The following is a 17,317-nucleotide window of genomic DNA, read 5'->3' as shown; positions in this document are numbered from 1 at the left end:
GAAGATTCTACTTCGGGGGTGTTCCCTCCTTTCTCATTACATGTGATCACGTTGATAAACAGCAAAAATGGCTGCCGGGTACAATTGGTTCCTGGTACTGGGCTCTGTCTTTTTGTGTAACCTCGTCAAAACACTATTGCCGAGCCTGTCCTCATTTGTAAGTAATGTCCTGGAGAATGAGCGCGTGCTTAAACTGTAACTTGTGGGGAAAATGTAACGTTGCAATGCTACTTTTTGACGAATCCGCCCGATGTAGCCACTTCGCGTTGTAGTGGTCCTTCTCAGACACAAAAGCAAATGGCAACCATTGACTGACTGCGTTTCTTTTCAGCATTCACTCCTATAGACTAGAAGGTGTGGTCGTCAACTTGTTTGTTCGGAGGCTTCAACACGCACAGAATGCATAGAAGGACCCTATAGAAAATGGGCTCGATTTGAAATTTTGTCGAGTTGTCTGATAGGCTGCTCGACTGTAGGCTACATGCCTGTGACATACGCATGATGCAAACCAAGCAGATGAGAGTCGTGTCTGTCCCGTCCACACAACTGAAATCAGAAATGGACATTTTCACCCTCCAACCCAAGCCTCCATGTTGTTGTTATAGTATGTTAAGATGTAGGGCTAAAGACAAGAAACCGATATCAAATGCGACCGCTTAGTAGCCTATATATACGTGGCATGGCTATTTGGCGACTCATTTTCCACTTTTGTTCATGTTTGAAGCATGTAAACAAACAGTCAATGTTGTTTTCTGAAAACGTATAGCTCTAAGATCTTGAGATCAGTGTCTTGAGATGGCCATGGCCAACTCCCCTCATTCCAACCCTCCAGCTGCGCTTATTTGAACAAAACCAAGGCATTCCACGTCTTAACACTGATCAAACTACAAGTCTTATTCTACAATTGAAACCACAATTTAATATATTATTCACAGATTTATATTGTTGAATCTGTGAATTTTGCAAGCTAATGTCTCTTTTCTTTCTTTCTTTCTTTCTTTCTCTCTTTCTTTCTTTCGTTCTCTCTTTCTTTCTTTCTCTCCCTCTTTCTTTCTTTATCTCTTTCTTTCTTTCTTTCTTTCTTTCTTTCTTTCTTTCTCTCTTTCTTTCTTTCTTTCTTTCTCTCTTTCTTTCTTTATCTCTTTCTTTCTTTTGTTTATGGAGTATGTAATTTCAGTCGTTTATTTTCTACATGAATGCTGCCCATTTAACATTTTTGATATTTTCAGGAAGATGTAGGCTACCAACAGGAGTCTAAATTAACTTTGTTTCATCACCAGCCATGTTTTGTTAATCTTACCAAACACACACTTAGTCATGGGTCAAAGTGGCAAGTTAGTTCCCTTTTTTACCAACCATTTTCACTAGCATTTGACTGGTTGGCAGATGTTAATTTAGAGCCTTGTGTACCAAGTAATAAACTAATGTTGACAAGTCGCACCAAAATACAGTTGCCTACGTTTTTCAGGCAAATATGTCTTTTGACCGGTAACTCAAAATGGTGGATATGGAGAAGATACATTTCCATATCATAATGAATACCCTGCTTAGAATTGTTATCGGTGGTAAATTAACAGGAAAAAGATGACGCTTGTGAATGGGCAGCATACATTCTACAGATTAACTAAAAAAATATATCATGCTCTACTTTTTTTTTTTTTAAAGCCAGAATTGAACAGGAAGTCTTGAATGTCCTGGCCGAGACAGGCACTCACACTGGCAGGCTGGTAAAATCATTAGTTTGGTGATACAACAATGACTTGTTTGTTTGTTTGTTTGTTTGTTTGTTTAACTTGCAGCTGTCGAGGGTTGTGCAGAAGGATGTAGATCAAGAGACAGAGATGCGAGCCCAAATTCAGGATATGAAGAGGGAGCTGTCTGGCATCAGCATGATGGACGAGTTCGCCAGGTACGCACGCCTGGAGCGCAAGATCAACAAGATGACCAACATGCTCAAGACACACGGTAAGCCAAATCATAAACGGCAAGGCAAGACAAGGCAAGGCAATTTTCTTTCTAAAGCTTATTTCATGCACAGAATAATTCAATGTGCTGTACAGTAATAAAAACCGTGCAAAAATCTGAAAAAAGGGAGAAGAGAGAAAAAACAAAGCATAAAAGCATGAAAACAATAGCAACGCAAGGCGTGCACGCATGGCTTATTCATACTTTACAACTTAAAGGGACGCGATGCAATATTAGAGTCAATAAGATGTTAATTACTAATAACTTATTGAGTTATTTCAAGGTGAATGACTATTCTGCTGGAGGCCCCAGTTGTCTGGAAGAGGCCAATTAAAACTGCAAATTGGCCGGGTTGGTATTCATGGTCTGATATGTCAATAGCCCCATTCTCACCGCAGGGCCGCGCCGTGCCGTGCCCCCCGTGGTGCTAACTGTTTTCTCACCTACAGGGGCCAGGTGCGAAAGGGGGCTGCCAGCCCAGGTTTTGGTGCTTAGGGCCAGGTAGGGCCAGAGGTGGGGTGTAGCTCAGGGCGGGATCTTATTTTTCCAGAACGAAATAATGCGGAAATGAAGCTTAGTCTACTTGCCAATAGTGAACAAATAAAGGGTTCCTCACTGAGAATATTGACACACAACGAATACTTATCTTATTGTTTCACCACTGTTACACACGTCATCAGTGTCTACTTGTAGTAGGATACTCACCTACAGGGGCCAGGTTTCCCGATCCCAGCCCGTCTCTCTGTCCCACTCGCTTCCTGTCACCATCTCAGACGGTCCTATCAAATAAAGGCATAAAAGCCCCTAAAATATATCTATATGTAAAAAAGGATTCCTGGCCCAAGCAATTCGATGGGCCAGGTAAAGGACCAGAGGCATGGGGTGTAGGTCAGGGCGGGATCTTATTTTTCCAAAGCGAAATAAAGCGGAAATGAAGTCGAGTCAAGTCAAGTGTACTTTATTGTCAAAAATCTATGTAACAGGGTTAGCACAGAAATTTGAAATTGTGCTTGACCAGTCTCCAATGTGCAGTTTAACCGGAGAATAGAGAATCTTTGGTTTAACTAAAACATTTAAATAAGACATTGACAATAATCTCTCTCTCACACACACACACACACACACACACACACCCACTCACACACAACAAGCCTACGTGCTAATAGTAAACCACTGTCAACAAATAAAGGGTTCTTCACTGAGAATATTAACACGCAGCGAATAAGTGTCTTATTGTTTCTCCACCGTAACACACGTCATCAGCGCCTGCTTGTAGTAGGATACTCTGAGTATGAGAGGGGCTGCACGGGACACAGAACAACTCATGCGTTATGTCTTCATGTTTGTAGCCTGGAGGAGACACATCTACGCTGCATTCAGGTTCTTGGTATTTGAGGGATTTTATTAAAAATGTGGGTTTGTTGGAGTTAAATTAACACATTCTAATACAAAATTAGGGTCCTAGCTTTTAAATGCAACTTATTTTGTGTTTGTATGTGCTTCGGAGGTGGAGAAATTTAAGATTTAATAGGCAGAGGGCACCCTTTCCCAAGGGCTTACCAGACAAATACACCTAGCGCGACTCGATTGAAGCGACTACAGTATGTCCGTTACATGTTTGTCATGTTTGTCCATCTCGGATGATGATTGGGCTACACACAAGGGAAAGGGTCTTTGTTGTGTCTTACAGTGAGCATTTTATCCCATATCAGCAGCTATTGTTATTCTGAAAGTAGTAGAGACCAGACGTAATGAGAAAACGTGAATAAACAAGCTCTTGCTAGGTAATGGGGAAGGGTCCTCTTTTGTTTGTTATTATTTTGTTCAACACAATGTTGAAATGATGACCATAAAGTAGCCTATACAGTGTTAAAACCTTAACTTTTTGTTCCGTGATTTAATAGTTTAATTCTTTGTTGTCTCATCAAAAGTACAATTAGCAGTTTATACACACACACACACACACACACACACACTACGGGTGTGGGTAGGGTAGCATGTTTTGCACACACACACACACACACACACAAAATGAAATGATCAAGTTTGTGTATGGGCATACTTTTTTTTAAAAAAGGACATTACATACATAACATTACATACTCTACCTTCAAATAAAATGACCGGGGGGTGTATCCCAAGACTCATTCATTAAGCGATTTTCATGTCATTAAGCGACAAAACTGGGTAAGTTTACCTTCAGAGAGTGGCAAAACTTGTAATAGATAACCTTCAGGCGACATTAACCAGCAATTAAAAAAAAAAAGACGACAGGCTCTTTTATTTTACTCTTACCTTCAGGTTAACTTCACCTGGTTTGCTACTGAACCACATTCTTGGAATTTACCCCCCTGGATGGACAAAAATCTTCAGAGATATTAAGAGAGAAATCCTGTTGAGAATGACCTGATTTACCATTGTGACCTGGTATTGCAATGCCCAAAGGTAAATCTAAATGAACAATACAGAACAATGCTACAAAGGTGTTCACACTGAGCGCAGTAATGACCAACTTATACTCAGAAGCCAAATCATCTGTGATGTGCTGCAGATGCATCACAGAAGCCCTCAACCCCAACGCAGAGACTTTGCGCGCACCTCAATCCAGAAAATTATAACTACTCTACGAATCTTTGCAGCCATTTGATTGGTCCTCTCCATAACAACAATCTATTTCCTTGTTCTGGACAATGTTATTCTGAACCCACTAGGCCAGGGGTGGGGAACCTATGTCTGGAGGGCCATTTGCGGCCCTTGAGGTCGTTTTATCCGGTCCCATAACAATTTTAATGATATTGCGCATCACATGAAATATCACATATTTTGTAAAGGAATCTTAGAAATTACATTTGCAATACAATTAAGTTATATTCAGGGGACCTAGAGAAGGTGGGGTCTGTTTTAAAGGTGGCTGCCTTCAATATACAGTATATCACGAAAGTGAATACACCCCTCACAGTTTTGCAGATTTTTGAGTATATCTTTTCATAGGAAAGCATTACAGAAATTTCACTTTGACACAATGATTAGTGACCTTTTAACAACATATTTAACCGCTTAAATTTCTTGTTCACTCAGAAAAAAACAAAATACAGCCATTAATGTTTGAACATGTACTCACAAAAGTGAGTACACCCCAGATTAAAATCCGGTAGAGAAGGGGCTATGTTGGCTCGAATCGTCTCGAAATGAAAAGGGATGACAAGGGAGGTCATCAGTGTGCGTTTCAACCTTTCTTTGCATTGAACTTTTAAATGTTGAGTCTGCATCTGGCTTAAATAGATTGATGTGAGATTTGAATGCAATCCTATGGAGAATATCATGATCTGCTTCAGTAGTCACAGTGCATGTTGACATGTATGTTTCTTTTAGGTGTATTTCAGATTGCCAATGTTGACAGCATTCATGCATCCCCAAACTTTGTCAGTCCCACGACCATGCTTGGCTTATGAGAGGATACACCGTTTTTGTAAAACTCACTTGTTTACCACCACACATGCTTGACACCATCTAAAGCACATTTGTTTATCTTGGTCTCAAGAGAGATGAACAGACCAAGGATATGGATCACTGGAACCATGTCGTGTGATCTGAAGAGACCAAGATAAACAAATTTGCTTTAGATGGTGTCAAGCATGTGTGGTGGTAAACAAGTGAGTTTTACAAATAAGGTGTATCCTCTCATAAGTCAAGCATGGTAGTGGGACTGACATGGTTTGGGGATACATGAATGCTGTCAACATTGGCAATCTGAAATACACCTAAAAGAAACATGCATGTCAACATGCACTGTGACTACTGAAGCAGATCATGATATTCTCCATAGGATTGCATTCAAATCTCACACCAATCTATTTAAGCCAGATGCAGACTCAAAATTTAAAAGTTCAATGCAAAGAAAGGTTGAAACGCACACTGATGACCTCCCTTTTCATCCCTTTTCATTTCGTTTCATTTCGAGACGATTCGAGCCAACATAGCCCCTTCTCTAGATTTTAATCTGGGGTGTACTCACTTTTGTGAGTACATGTTCAAACATTAATGGCTGTATTTTGTTTTTTTCTGAGTGAACAAGAAATTTAAGCGGTTAAATATGTTGTTAAAAGGTCACTAATCATTGTGTCAAAGTGAAATTTCTGTAATGCTTTCCTATGAAAAGATATACTCAAAAATCTGCAAAACTGTGAGGGGTGTATTCACTTTCGTGATATACTGTAGGCCTTAAGTGCCACGAGAAATCCTGGTTTGTGTTCATAATACGCCCCCTCGAAGGACTTTTACAGCCCTAGGAATAATTTGAAGTTTCTCCTCGAATGAAAAAGGTTCCCCACCCCTGCACTAGGGATACGCAAGCATACTGCAGGGGGTCTGGCGCATGGTCACGTTGGTATAGAGTAGTTAGGAAATGTATTGCACTCATTTTTTTCTTTCTTCTTTTCTTTTTATTCAAGCATTGCAGGGACAGACAGACGTTTCGGCTGCAAGAGCCTTCCTCAGTGTACACTCACATACACATCATGTCAAGAATCTGGCCTGGGACTAGGGCAGCTCAAGCATTAGTGTAGTAGATAGTCACGAAAGAGGAGAGTATTTTAGCTTGTTTCTTGAAGGCTGAAAGAGATGTGCTTAGAAATATTGTAATGAAAGGTTGTGAGAAATGTTGTTGTGTTTCATGTTATTTAGTTTCATATTTCTGTTGGTATTTTGTCACTAGAGTTGTTTGTCCTCCTCAGCTTTACTGTATGTCTGCCCCTAAACTAGTGTTTCTCAACGGGGACGCTACAGCCCTGGGGAGCCCTAGGGGGGGCATTGAGAAGGACACAACTGAGTGGGGTCGGGGCTTAGTCACTATTGGAAGGCGTTGGTCTATTTTGTTTTTCAATACTAAAGGGGAATTGACAGGCTTATGATGAGGCCAGGGGGTGATGGGAGGCTTATGAGGAGGTCAAGGGGGCATTCATTCAAAAAAGGTTGAGAAACACGGCCCTAAACGATTGCTGAAGTACCTATTGTCCCTATAGGTGTGAGTTCCTATCCCTAGGAGGCAGACTGCCAGTCCCCTGCTCCCCAGGTGATGGCTCTTCTCAGGATGGAATCCCTCCTTTACTACTAGTAGGAAGCCCAAGTTGACTGGGGGTAGGATTATAACGTTTGCATAACAGCCAGAGCACATACTACATTCAGCGCTGCAAGGGTTCGTTTCAGCTTCGCAGAAGGGGGCGTGGTGGCTGTTTGTGTACATAGGCTACAGTTGCAGGACAAGTCTAAACCAGGCTTCCTTCAGACATACAGAGCACCAGCACCCCCCCCCCCACACACACACACACTCTCTCTCTCTCTCTCTCTCTCTCTCTCTCTCTCTCTCTCTCTCTCTCTCTCTTCTCTCTCTCTCTCTCTCTCTCTCTCTCCTCTCTCTCTCTCTCTCTCTCTCTCTCTCTCTCTCTCTCTCTCTCTCTCTCTCTCTCTCTCTCTCACTTTTTCCCCCTCTTTCTGTCACGTGCAAAGTGTGGAAAGCGGCAGGTGGGCACATACTGTAGCACAGTTGCAGCGCAGCACAGCCCTCACTCCTCTCTGAGAGCTAAGAGAGAGGTTTTTTTTCCCTCCTCTCCTTTTCCCTCCTTTTTCCTTCGCTCGCCGGGTGTCACAGCTGCTGCCTGTTGCTGTCCCTCAGTAGCGAAGCGTCTCCATTGTGCTAGTGCAGTGTTTCTCAACTGGGGCGCTACAGCCCCCCAGGGGGGGTGTTTGAGAGCTCTAGGGGGGTGTTGAGAAGGATACAGCTGAGACAAGGCGTGCTTGGTTGCCATTAGGGGGGCATTAGTCTGGCTTATGATGTGGTCAAGGGGACGTTTGGAGTCTTGTGATGAGGCTAAGGGGGCGTTTGTTCACAAAAGGTTGAGAACCATTGTGTTAGTGGGTGTCCCGCAATGCACAGGGAGCTGACGCAAATGTGCAATGAGAAGACAGGCAGGCAGGCAGGCAGCTTTCCCGCCCTATAGCCGTGTTTCTCAACCAGGGGTACGTGTACCACTAGGGTTACGCGAGCACACTGCAGGGGGTATGTAGACAAATGAGAAGACAAGCAGGCAGGCAGCTTTCCCGCCCTATAGGATCATCACGCTCTGGCACGTACCAGTGATTAATGGCACTAGAGACTGCCAGGAAATGCATGCCTCTGGCTCTGGAGGATACTGGCTTTTTCATTCTATTTATTTATTTATTTATTTTAAATTATTATTCTTAATTATTATGTTATGTAACTTTTTTAATTTTTGTTTGCTCTTGTTTGGAGTTGTTCAGTTGAAGACGAGTCCGGGGCATATTGAGTGCACAACATGATCTGGGCTGTGGCAGACACACAGGCAGAGAGGAACAGCTGCTGCGTGCGGTTGGAAGTGTATAGGGGAAACCCCAGCCAAATGGTATAGACTAGAGACCTCTATGCTCAACATGGCTGGAGCTGAGCCATTTTGGCGGGTTTTTTCTTGTTTTAAAGACAAATAAACAAGTGTGACATCTCAAAGCTGATTTTTTTCCCCCCATTGCATGTGGTTTTGACAAGGGCATAGTTAGTTACATTTATCTTTGAATTTATGAGTATGTTGCTATATTTTCTACATGTATTACTTTTAGTAGCATATATTTCCCTTTATATTTATTGTTAATATGTTTCTCTATTTTCTTTCTTTCTTTATTGAAACATGGTTGTATGCGTATGCGACCCAGAATAGTGTTCATGGTATGTTCACCATGAAACAAGAGGACCCTTGTGCTCAGAAAGCGATGATTTAGAGAAGGTCTCCAGGGAATACTGCAGACTTCTGTGTACAACTAGTGGCCCTTCAGCTCATATCAAGGGGTCCCCCCAACCCCCATTCCCTCTCTGCATACTTAAACAACATGTATTAACACACAAGTCAACTCAAAAATAGTGCACAATAACTCATAGCTTAAACTACTTTAATGGCTTTTGTATAATTTGTAAGAAATTGTACCGTAGATGTATTTGGCTTTCATCCTTTCACTAAGCATGTTCTAGAGAAAACAAATCTGCCTTTTTATCTTCGCCAAGGAGGATGTGGTTTTTTTTCGGTTGCGTTGGTTTGTCTGTCTGTCTGTTTGGGCGTTAATATCGGCCAAGTTTTACTCATCGGACTGATGTCCAATCGGTTGAGAAATGTCAAATATCGGCCGATATCAATGTTAAGGCCGATAGATTGTGTATCCCTAATCCAAATATTCATAACTGATGTTTTTTTTCTTTTTTTAAACTTCTACAGTCAAGTCAAGAACTGCTCATCAAGCCAAAATGAAGTGGATTGTGAACATAGTCTTCTACATTCTACAGGTAAGCCACGACCAGACAAACACTAAATTCACCTATGAGTTAAGAACTAGAAAGAAAGAAGAAAGCCCAACTGGGAAACTCTAATTCATTGTCACGGTGACAATGCAAAGCACACAAGTGAACACTGCACACAACGAAATTGCATTCTTGCCTCACCCGTGCCTCAAATGACGCCTGAAAGGGAACAGTGTGGCGGGACGGTGGCTATTTGAGTATTTCTGGACATTCAAAATGGCGGACCATGGAGAACATCCCCCTTTTCATATATGAAAAGTGCAATTTTTTCAGTCATAATGAATACTTAGAATTTGATGGTGGTGGTAAGTATTCATGAAAAAGGTAACATTAGTGAATGGGTAGCATGAATTCTGGAAATAAACAAAAAAAAAATCTTACACATTGTACCTTGAATGTTGTTTTGACATGTGTCTTTGGCTTTGGTTTGATCCACTGCTGCTTGTATTTGCTTTGGTCACCAGGCTGCCCTCATGATCTCTCTGATATGGAAGTACTACGCTGAGCCGGTTACCGTGGTACCCAGTAAGTGGATCGCCCCGCTGGAGAGACTGGTGGCCTTCCCCTCTGGGGTTGCAGGTACTCAAACACTTCTCACTTTAGACGCTGTTTACTCATACTGTTTATGGATAGTTTTGAAAACGCAACCACGTTTTGTCCTCGTTTATACGTAAACGGAGCTTTAGAAATCTCCTTTCGAAAATCCAGTTTTAAAATGACTCCTTTTAGGTTGCTAAAAAGCACCTGTCACAATAGTATTTTTATTTTTATCCACATGCTGTTTTTAGGCTACATGTGAACAAAATTTTTAGAAATGTCTGTATTTAAAAATCTCCACATGCTTGCGATCGGCATCTTAAAGGGGACATGAAATAATGTTATTCATATATACCGTCCCCTCCAAAAGTTTTGGAACGGGAAGGCAAATGTCCTTGTTTTTGGTTGTTCTGTCGGTGCCCAACGGGTTCCGCCTGTCGGATGTGTTCCCTTTACACACTGCACATGCGCAGTATGACTTATATGGAAGAGAAATTGCCTGATATGTGCTGTTAATTTGTACTTTCTCGTTTTAAGTGTTTATTTTGCAGGAGGCAGTTTGTGTTTTAAACTCTCTGTTTTATAATAATATAGAACCGTCACAGAAACGCTAAACAACTGGTCAGCTAACCAACTGACAATTCAGAGCATAATATCACATTATTTAGCAACAAACAGCATTTGATGTAAAACGACGATATTAGTAAAGGTGTACAATAAATATATAACATCGGTCTTTGTGTTAATGTTCTGACGGCTGCAAAATAAACATTTAAAATGTGAAGGTCATAAGGGAACACATCGGGCAGGCGAAACGCGTTGGGCACCGACATGTTCACTGAAGACCTTTGGGTTTAAGACTAAACGATGAATATGAGACAGAGTTCAGAATGTCTGAAAAAACTCACCAACATCCCACCAATTCTTTGAAGTCGCCTTTTTTTTTTCAAATGAGCAAAAGTATTGGAAAAGGTGACTGTGCAATGTTTCTTGTTGACCAGGGGCCTCATGTACTAAGAACTGTGTGGGTTTCCAACTAAAACAAAGTGATGAAGTGAAAATCTTGAAAGTTTCTGACGGACAAGCAATCAGGATGTACAAATAAGCGTAACCAGGTTTTGTTGTGAAATCTTGTACGAGCACATGCACGTCCAAATCTCTGCCTTGCCTCCTCCTTTAAATATTCTAGCTGTACATGAGTATTCTAAGTAGAAAAAAAACAGACCCGTTTTTGTGAATGCATGAAATGTTTTTTGTGAGGTGTAGGCACTGTTTGGGAGGTGGCCATAATTTTAAAAGAAAAATGCTGCGAACAATAACAAAATTATTTTGCCTTGTCTAAAGTCTGGCATTTGGTAAGTGTTGAGAACTGCAGAAAGAAACTATCATTTGATAATGCATTACAATGCATGACTGCTCGACTTTTTGGCCTAGGTTTAAACCTTTCAAAGATTGTATTTTTCATCAAATAGTATAAACCAACGTGAAGATCAGAGAACTGCTGTTGAACGAAAAAAATTAAACATTTACACGATTCAATTTTGTGGTGTTTGTGTTTCAGGTGGTGTTGGGATAACCTGCTGGCTAGTGGTGTGCAACAAAGTTGTTGCTATTGGACTACATGCCGTTAGCTAAGCCTGCTCTTACACGGTACAGGTGGAGATTTTTGTTTACATCTACAGCACTGGAAAGCTGAAAACCCATTTTTGGCTGACTTATTTTTTGTTTACTTTTTTGGGAACTTCACACACTGTCTTTGACTCTGTGTGACTACATTTACATACCTATAATAGTAGACTCAACAATAGGATTTCAGAGTATTGTTTGACGCCGTATCAAATGTTAACATCCCCTGTTCATCAAGTGAACATGTTGGCTGTTTTTCTTTCTTTTCTTTTTTTAATCCAGGTCATGAATGTATGTTCTTTATTTGTGTTTTCCTGAATGGGTCAGTATTTGTTCTTTCTTAATTTATTGGAATGAAATAAATAACGTTTTGTTTAAACTGGTGGTTGGTGGTGTTGCTCTCCTTATGTCCTTCTTTGTCTATCCAAACCAAAACATAGGAAGTACAATATTTTGTCAAAATCAGGATGCCTTCAGAACACCATGTGTTCTTTCACTAGATCTTTTTCTTCTTTCAATAAAAAGTAACTGCACATCAGTAGAACAGGACTGGACCAAACCGATGAAAACTGAAAAGAAATGATAAAAGGTCCTCCTCACTGATCAGTACTCCCAAACACTTCAATATTCAATGAGTTTATTGCTTTGTCAACACAGTTCTTAGGGATTTGTATTGGCACATCTCTAACATCAAATACGGTACATATAATTGACAGGCACACACAACAGCATAACACATACATGAGGACAGACGGCTATGGGCACAGAAACATACTGTAGACAGTGAACCGTAGAGGGTACCCAGAGGCGCATCTTGTCACCAGACTAGGCAGGCAGCCGCTTGGGGCCCCCAAGCCCCAATCTAGTGAATAACAGCTCACACTTTACTACGGTAGTGGCAATTTTGTTTCAAATGTTCATTCCTTTGAATTTTCGCTTGGGGCCCCACATTACCCTAGAATCGCCTCTGAGGGTATCCAGTACAAATTGTATAATGAAGTTCCATATTGCAATGCAGTGGTCAAGTGCATACAAAATACTTATGTTGCTACATGCATGTCTCTGAACCAGGATGTTGAGGTTCTCTAGCATCTATATTTTGTACCTGATGGGATCGGTTTAAAAAGTTGATGTGTGGTATGGGAGGGATTAGCGACGATTTGTTTCCTTGCTTTTTTTATATTTAGTAAAAAAAGCTTTAGCCAGTAGATTAAAACTGCAAGAATTACCCGAGAGTGCTGCTTTTTTTTTTACTAAACATGAACTTTGCTGTTTGCTCGCACCCAAAGACCTTGTAAGAAACAGTTGGGAGTTGAGTGCCCTTTTTTTTCTAAAAGACTTGCCTTTCTTATAGCCTGTGATGAAAAGAGGGAGGAGAGTGAAATCACGCAAGTGAAGTAACAATAGAGAAAACCTCAATGATTTTTAACTGAATATGTTCTGAATTAAATGTGGCTCTATGCTTCTGTTCAAGAGTACATTGATGTTCATTTTCAAGAGCAAACCAAAACTAAACAAATCAATGCCAAAACAGCCATGAGCTTCACTAACCCTCAATGAGCACATAGCTCATGACAAAGAAGGCTGGTCCTTGAAGCCTTGTAAAAGAAGAAAGGCCCTTGAAGCCTTTTTAATCGGCCCCTGACATAATTTTAATGTTACGCAGCTTCACATGAAATATGGCATATTTTGTAAAGGAATCTTAGAAATTCCATTTGCAATGCAGTTAAGCTATATGCAGGGGACCAAGAGAAGTTGGCGTCTGTTGTAAAGGTGGCTGCCTTCAATAGAATAGGCCTACAGTGCAGGGGGAAATCGTGGTTTGTGTTCATCATAGTGTGGCCCTTGGAGGACTTTTATGGCCCTAGTGGCCCTTCAAATGAAAGGTTCCCCACCCCTGTTGTATTGTAAAACCATGTACCTAATGCAAAGACATGGCAATGCCAGTGAATAAAAGCACCACCACTGAAGATCAATAGCCTATTAAAATGAAAACCATGTTAGGCCTATGGACAGCACACCACAAAGAACACAAACAACAGAATGGGGCGACAGGGCTTCTCTTTTTTAAAAGCTTGTTCAAGCCACAATACGTACTAGCTGTATTTCACACCCATTTTAATCTATATATTTAATTTTGAACAAAAGTTGTTTAAGTTAAAAAAAAAAAGGTTCCGCCATAGCTTGTTAACTTAGCACTTTGAAAAGAGGTGTAATTGTCTGGTTGATTTGTTTTAGTAAAGGCTATGTGTTCAAATGTTCCATGGATGTACTGCCATTAGCTGACGTCAATGTGCCTGTTCAAATTCTGCTAATTTATCATCGATAATTGTACAGCTATATGCCCCATGCAAAGTCATGGCAATGCCAGTGAATGAAAGCACCACCAATCAAGGTCAATAGCCCATTAACATTAAAACCATGGTTTGGACAGCACACTGAAATATATACGGAGAATATCTCACCACATGAGAGAGGTGACACATTGCTGGCCTAATTTATCTTTTGTTCGTACAAACCACAGTACTAGTTTCATTTCACATGACATTCATAGTTAAACTGTGCCGTGCAGTCTTAAACTTCGAAAAATTAAGTTGAACATGGTTAGCATGGACAGCACACCAAAAGGAGAGCGTTGACGGAAAGGCAGAAATTCTTCTATTAGATTGTACTTTCACGAGCAGAAATGCATTGGAGGCACTGCACATGCTGCACATTCAATTTCAAAGCAAGAAAATTGGGAAAAAGTAATTCTGTTCTATAATATTTCACAGAAAGCAAAGGAATTCCTTGTGCATAAAAATAGCAGTGTTGACATCATCCATTCTTGAAAAATCAACTTTGCTGCATTTTGTTGCATAACCATGGTTTCTGATAACTACTTCGCGTCTGTGGTGCATGGAGTAGACAGACAATGGTCAACAGGTATTGCAGCCGGGTTTAATTTTACAATTCCTCTGCATTTATTGAAGAGCATTTTTTTTTTATGTCAGCCAGCCCATATGTTTTCTATGGGATTAAGGTCTGGGAATTGTGCTGGCCACTTCATCAGTTAGATAAACCGTATCTTTCATTTTGTGAAATATTCACGAAAAAAAACAACTTTAATTTTCAGGGTGCATTCACGCTATTGCCCGTTTTTCGTGGTTGGGCAACAACACGCTGCCTACTCATTTGAATTGTCCGACTGCTGCCTAGCGACCCACTAGTTTGACGCCTTTCGGTACCGTCACATGGTAATCAAACATTTCAAACAAGCAATTTAGGGTTAGGGTTAGGTTTAGGGTTAAGGTTAGGGTTAGGGTTAGGGGTTAGTACTTTTAGCTGTCATGTGTGTGCAAGCCACCAGTAGCTCCTGTGTGCTGTGTGTGCAAGCCACTCCGCCTAAGGGCTGCTTGGGATGGCCGTCTGCAGGTAAAAAAAGGTATTTAGCAGGAAAAAACGCCCAATTTTTGTCCATAGACATCAATTGAATTGGGCGGGATTTAGTGTTTCCAGGCAGGTTTTAAGCATTGTTTGGACTGGAAATCATCAGCCTCATCTGGCAACACTGGATGGAACCAAAGCATCTTAAGGTATACCACAGGGTAGTGCATCAGGAAGTGATCTAATTGGGATCCCAAACCAGAGATCTTTCAGAGATAAGTCATTCTAGTTCTTTTCCGGTATCCACTTTATGTCGAGTGAACGCCACTTTAGGAGACCTTGGGTTAGGAGACCTTCGGCGTTACCTCTTGACTACATGGTCCGCAAAGAGGGCCAGGCCAGGCCCAGGAGAAGGTGATCCAATACTGTTCCAATTCCAATACTGTATATTTTAGGATTTAAAGGACTTTTTTAGGTACCATGTTAGTGCATTTCCAACATGGCTTTGTGGGGCAGCACTGGTGGTTTTTTTTACAATTGACAAAACTGTTGCCAAAAATGGGTCGTGGTTTGGTTGGTTGTTTTCAGGATGTGGTTGTCTGATCTGGATGTGTGCATGGTTTTCCACAGAATTGGAGGCAGTAGGCTAATGTTTGTATTGCTTAGTGTCCCACTTTTGACAAGCGTCAGACATGATCACAATCCTGTCTAGATTAACTCAACTATCACAATTTAGTCCAATGGCTTTGTTTTGTAACCATGGGGGTTGTGTAGCCTCTTTGCTTAGAAAGGTGCTCACTCATTGCCAAAAAGACTGCACTACACATACATCATAACAGCATTTCTATGATACTTTACAGAGAGCCTGAAGTACCTGATCAAATCAAGTCGAGTCAGCTTTTATTGTCACTTTCTTCATATGCACAGGTAATACAAGGAAAATGAAATTGCATTTCTCTCTCTATACCATGTAATGACATAGACATACACAGGACTGACATTTACAGATTGACATCAAAGTGCAAGACAGGACAAGTAACAGTGATGGGCCAATAACAGTAAAGTGATGGAGTAATAAATAGGGTCTAATGACTGAGCATTTAACATATAATACTGTTAAAACATGTAATATTTAACATGTAAAACCACACATTTAGTGAATGACAAAGAAAGGGTTTGTCTAAATGTGTGTGATTTGTACATGATGGTGTTTTTGGTAGCCTTGCTGAAATAAGTGATAAAGGTCAACTACAACGTTCAGATAATTTTAGATACCCCCGCGTAAGACACTTCATTCGGTCACTAAGCCCAACTTTCCCTCATTTGCCTGAGGATTCAGGCCTGAAAGAAAAGGCCTGAAGGTCAATATGCAACACAAAGGTCAAATCTCATCCATCTATCATTTAATTTCTTCCCTGCAGGGTGTAACACTAGACAAACTTTGAAATGACTGGGTAGAAGAACTGGGGACAGAAATTTCAGATACTATCTGGGAATATGCTCAAAATAAAGTCAATGGCACATCCTCTTGTGCACGCTTGAGCTTAATACAATTTAAAGTTCTGCACAGGACACATTACACCAGACTCAAATTAGCCAAAATATATCCAGACATGGAAGATAGGTGTGAGCGCTGTAATTTGCCTGTAGCTGGCATGACCCACACATTTTGGTCCTGCTCGAAACTAGTAGAGTTTTTGTCTGGTGTTTGTAAAACCTTGAATGACGCTTTTGGTACTAATGTACAGCCCACTGCAGAACTTGTGGATCCTGAGCTTCGATTAACAACCACTCAGGAAAATGCTTTCGCTTTTGGCTCCCTGTTGGCCCGAAGGAGGTTAGTTTTAAAGTGGACGTCTCCTTACCCACCAAAAGCATCCACTTGGCTCAGTGACTTAATGATCTTCCTAAAATTAGAAAAAAATAATATTTCACCAGGGGGTCAATAAAGACATTTCATAAACTATGGGATCCACTGATTTCCTACTTTGGAACCCTCACCACTCTCCCTTAAAATCACATAGGCCTATTGCGGCCCGGCATATGTGCACTTTTTTGTTGTTGCTGCTCTTTTTCCTTTGTCCCTCACTTTTATACATTGCATGTATACATGTACATATTTGTCTGTATAATTGTCAACATATGCACTGTATGTGTACATGGGTATACTTATATTGTGCTCAGACATGTTCACCAGAAACGAGACGTGCTATGTTTTGTTTTCTATATTTTATGTATTTTTATACATACATTACTCTCCTTTCATTTCATAATAAGACAGTGTGTATGGGTGGGTAGGGTGGGTTTGGGTGGGACTGGGTTCCTTGTTTGAAAAAGAAGAAAAAAGAAGGATGTGTCACAATGTATACCCTGTATTACGAAACTTTCCTTCAATAAAATGTTACTTTAAAAAAAAAACATGTAATACTGTAAATAGCAATTTAACATTGAACATTTAACATA

The 17,317-nt window shown here is 40.7% G+C and overlaps 1 protein-coding gene across 1 annotated transcript; it reads left to right on the top strand.

Moving 5' to 3' along the window:
* The first annotated feature begins 14 nt into the window (after positions 1-14).
* On the top strand, positions 15-11,873 carry get1 (guided entry of tail-anchored proteins factor 1). Its single transcript, XM_063205204.1, has 5 exons — positions 15-157; positions 1,800-1,965; positions 9,243-9,310; positions 9,790-9,904; positions 11,424-11,873. The coding sequence occupies exons 1-5, from the start codon at positions 68-70 to the stop codon at positions 11,495-11,497; spliced, it is 513 nt and encodes a 170-aa protein (XP_063061274.1). The 5' UTR covers positions 15-67; the 3' UTR covers positions 11,498-11,873.
* Positions 11,874-17,317: the final 5,444 nt, after the last annotated feature.

The sequence above is a fragment of the Engraulis encrasicolus genome, chromosome 8 (genome assembly GCF_034702125.1).
Source record: "Engraulis encrasicolus isolate BLACKSEA-1 chromosome 8, IST_EnEncr_1.0, whole genome shotgun sequence".
NCBI classification, from domain to species: Eukaryota; Metazoa; Chordata; class Actinopteri; order Clupeiformes; family Engraulidae; genus Engraulis; species Engraulis encrasicolus.
The sequence above is the reverse complement of the archived record's forward strand: the minus strand, read 5'-3'. Positions and strand labels throughout refer to the sequence as shown.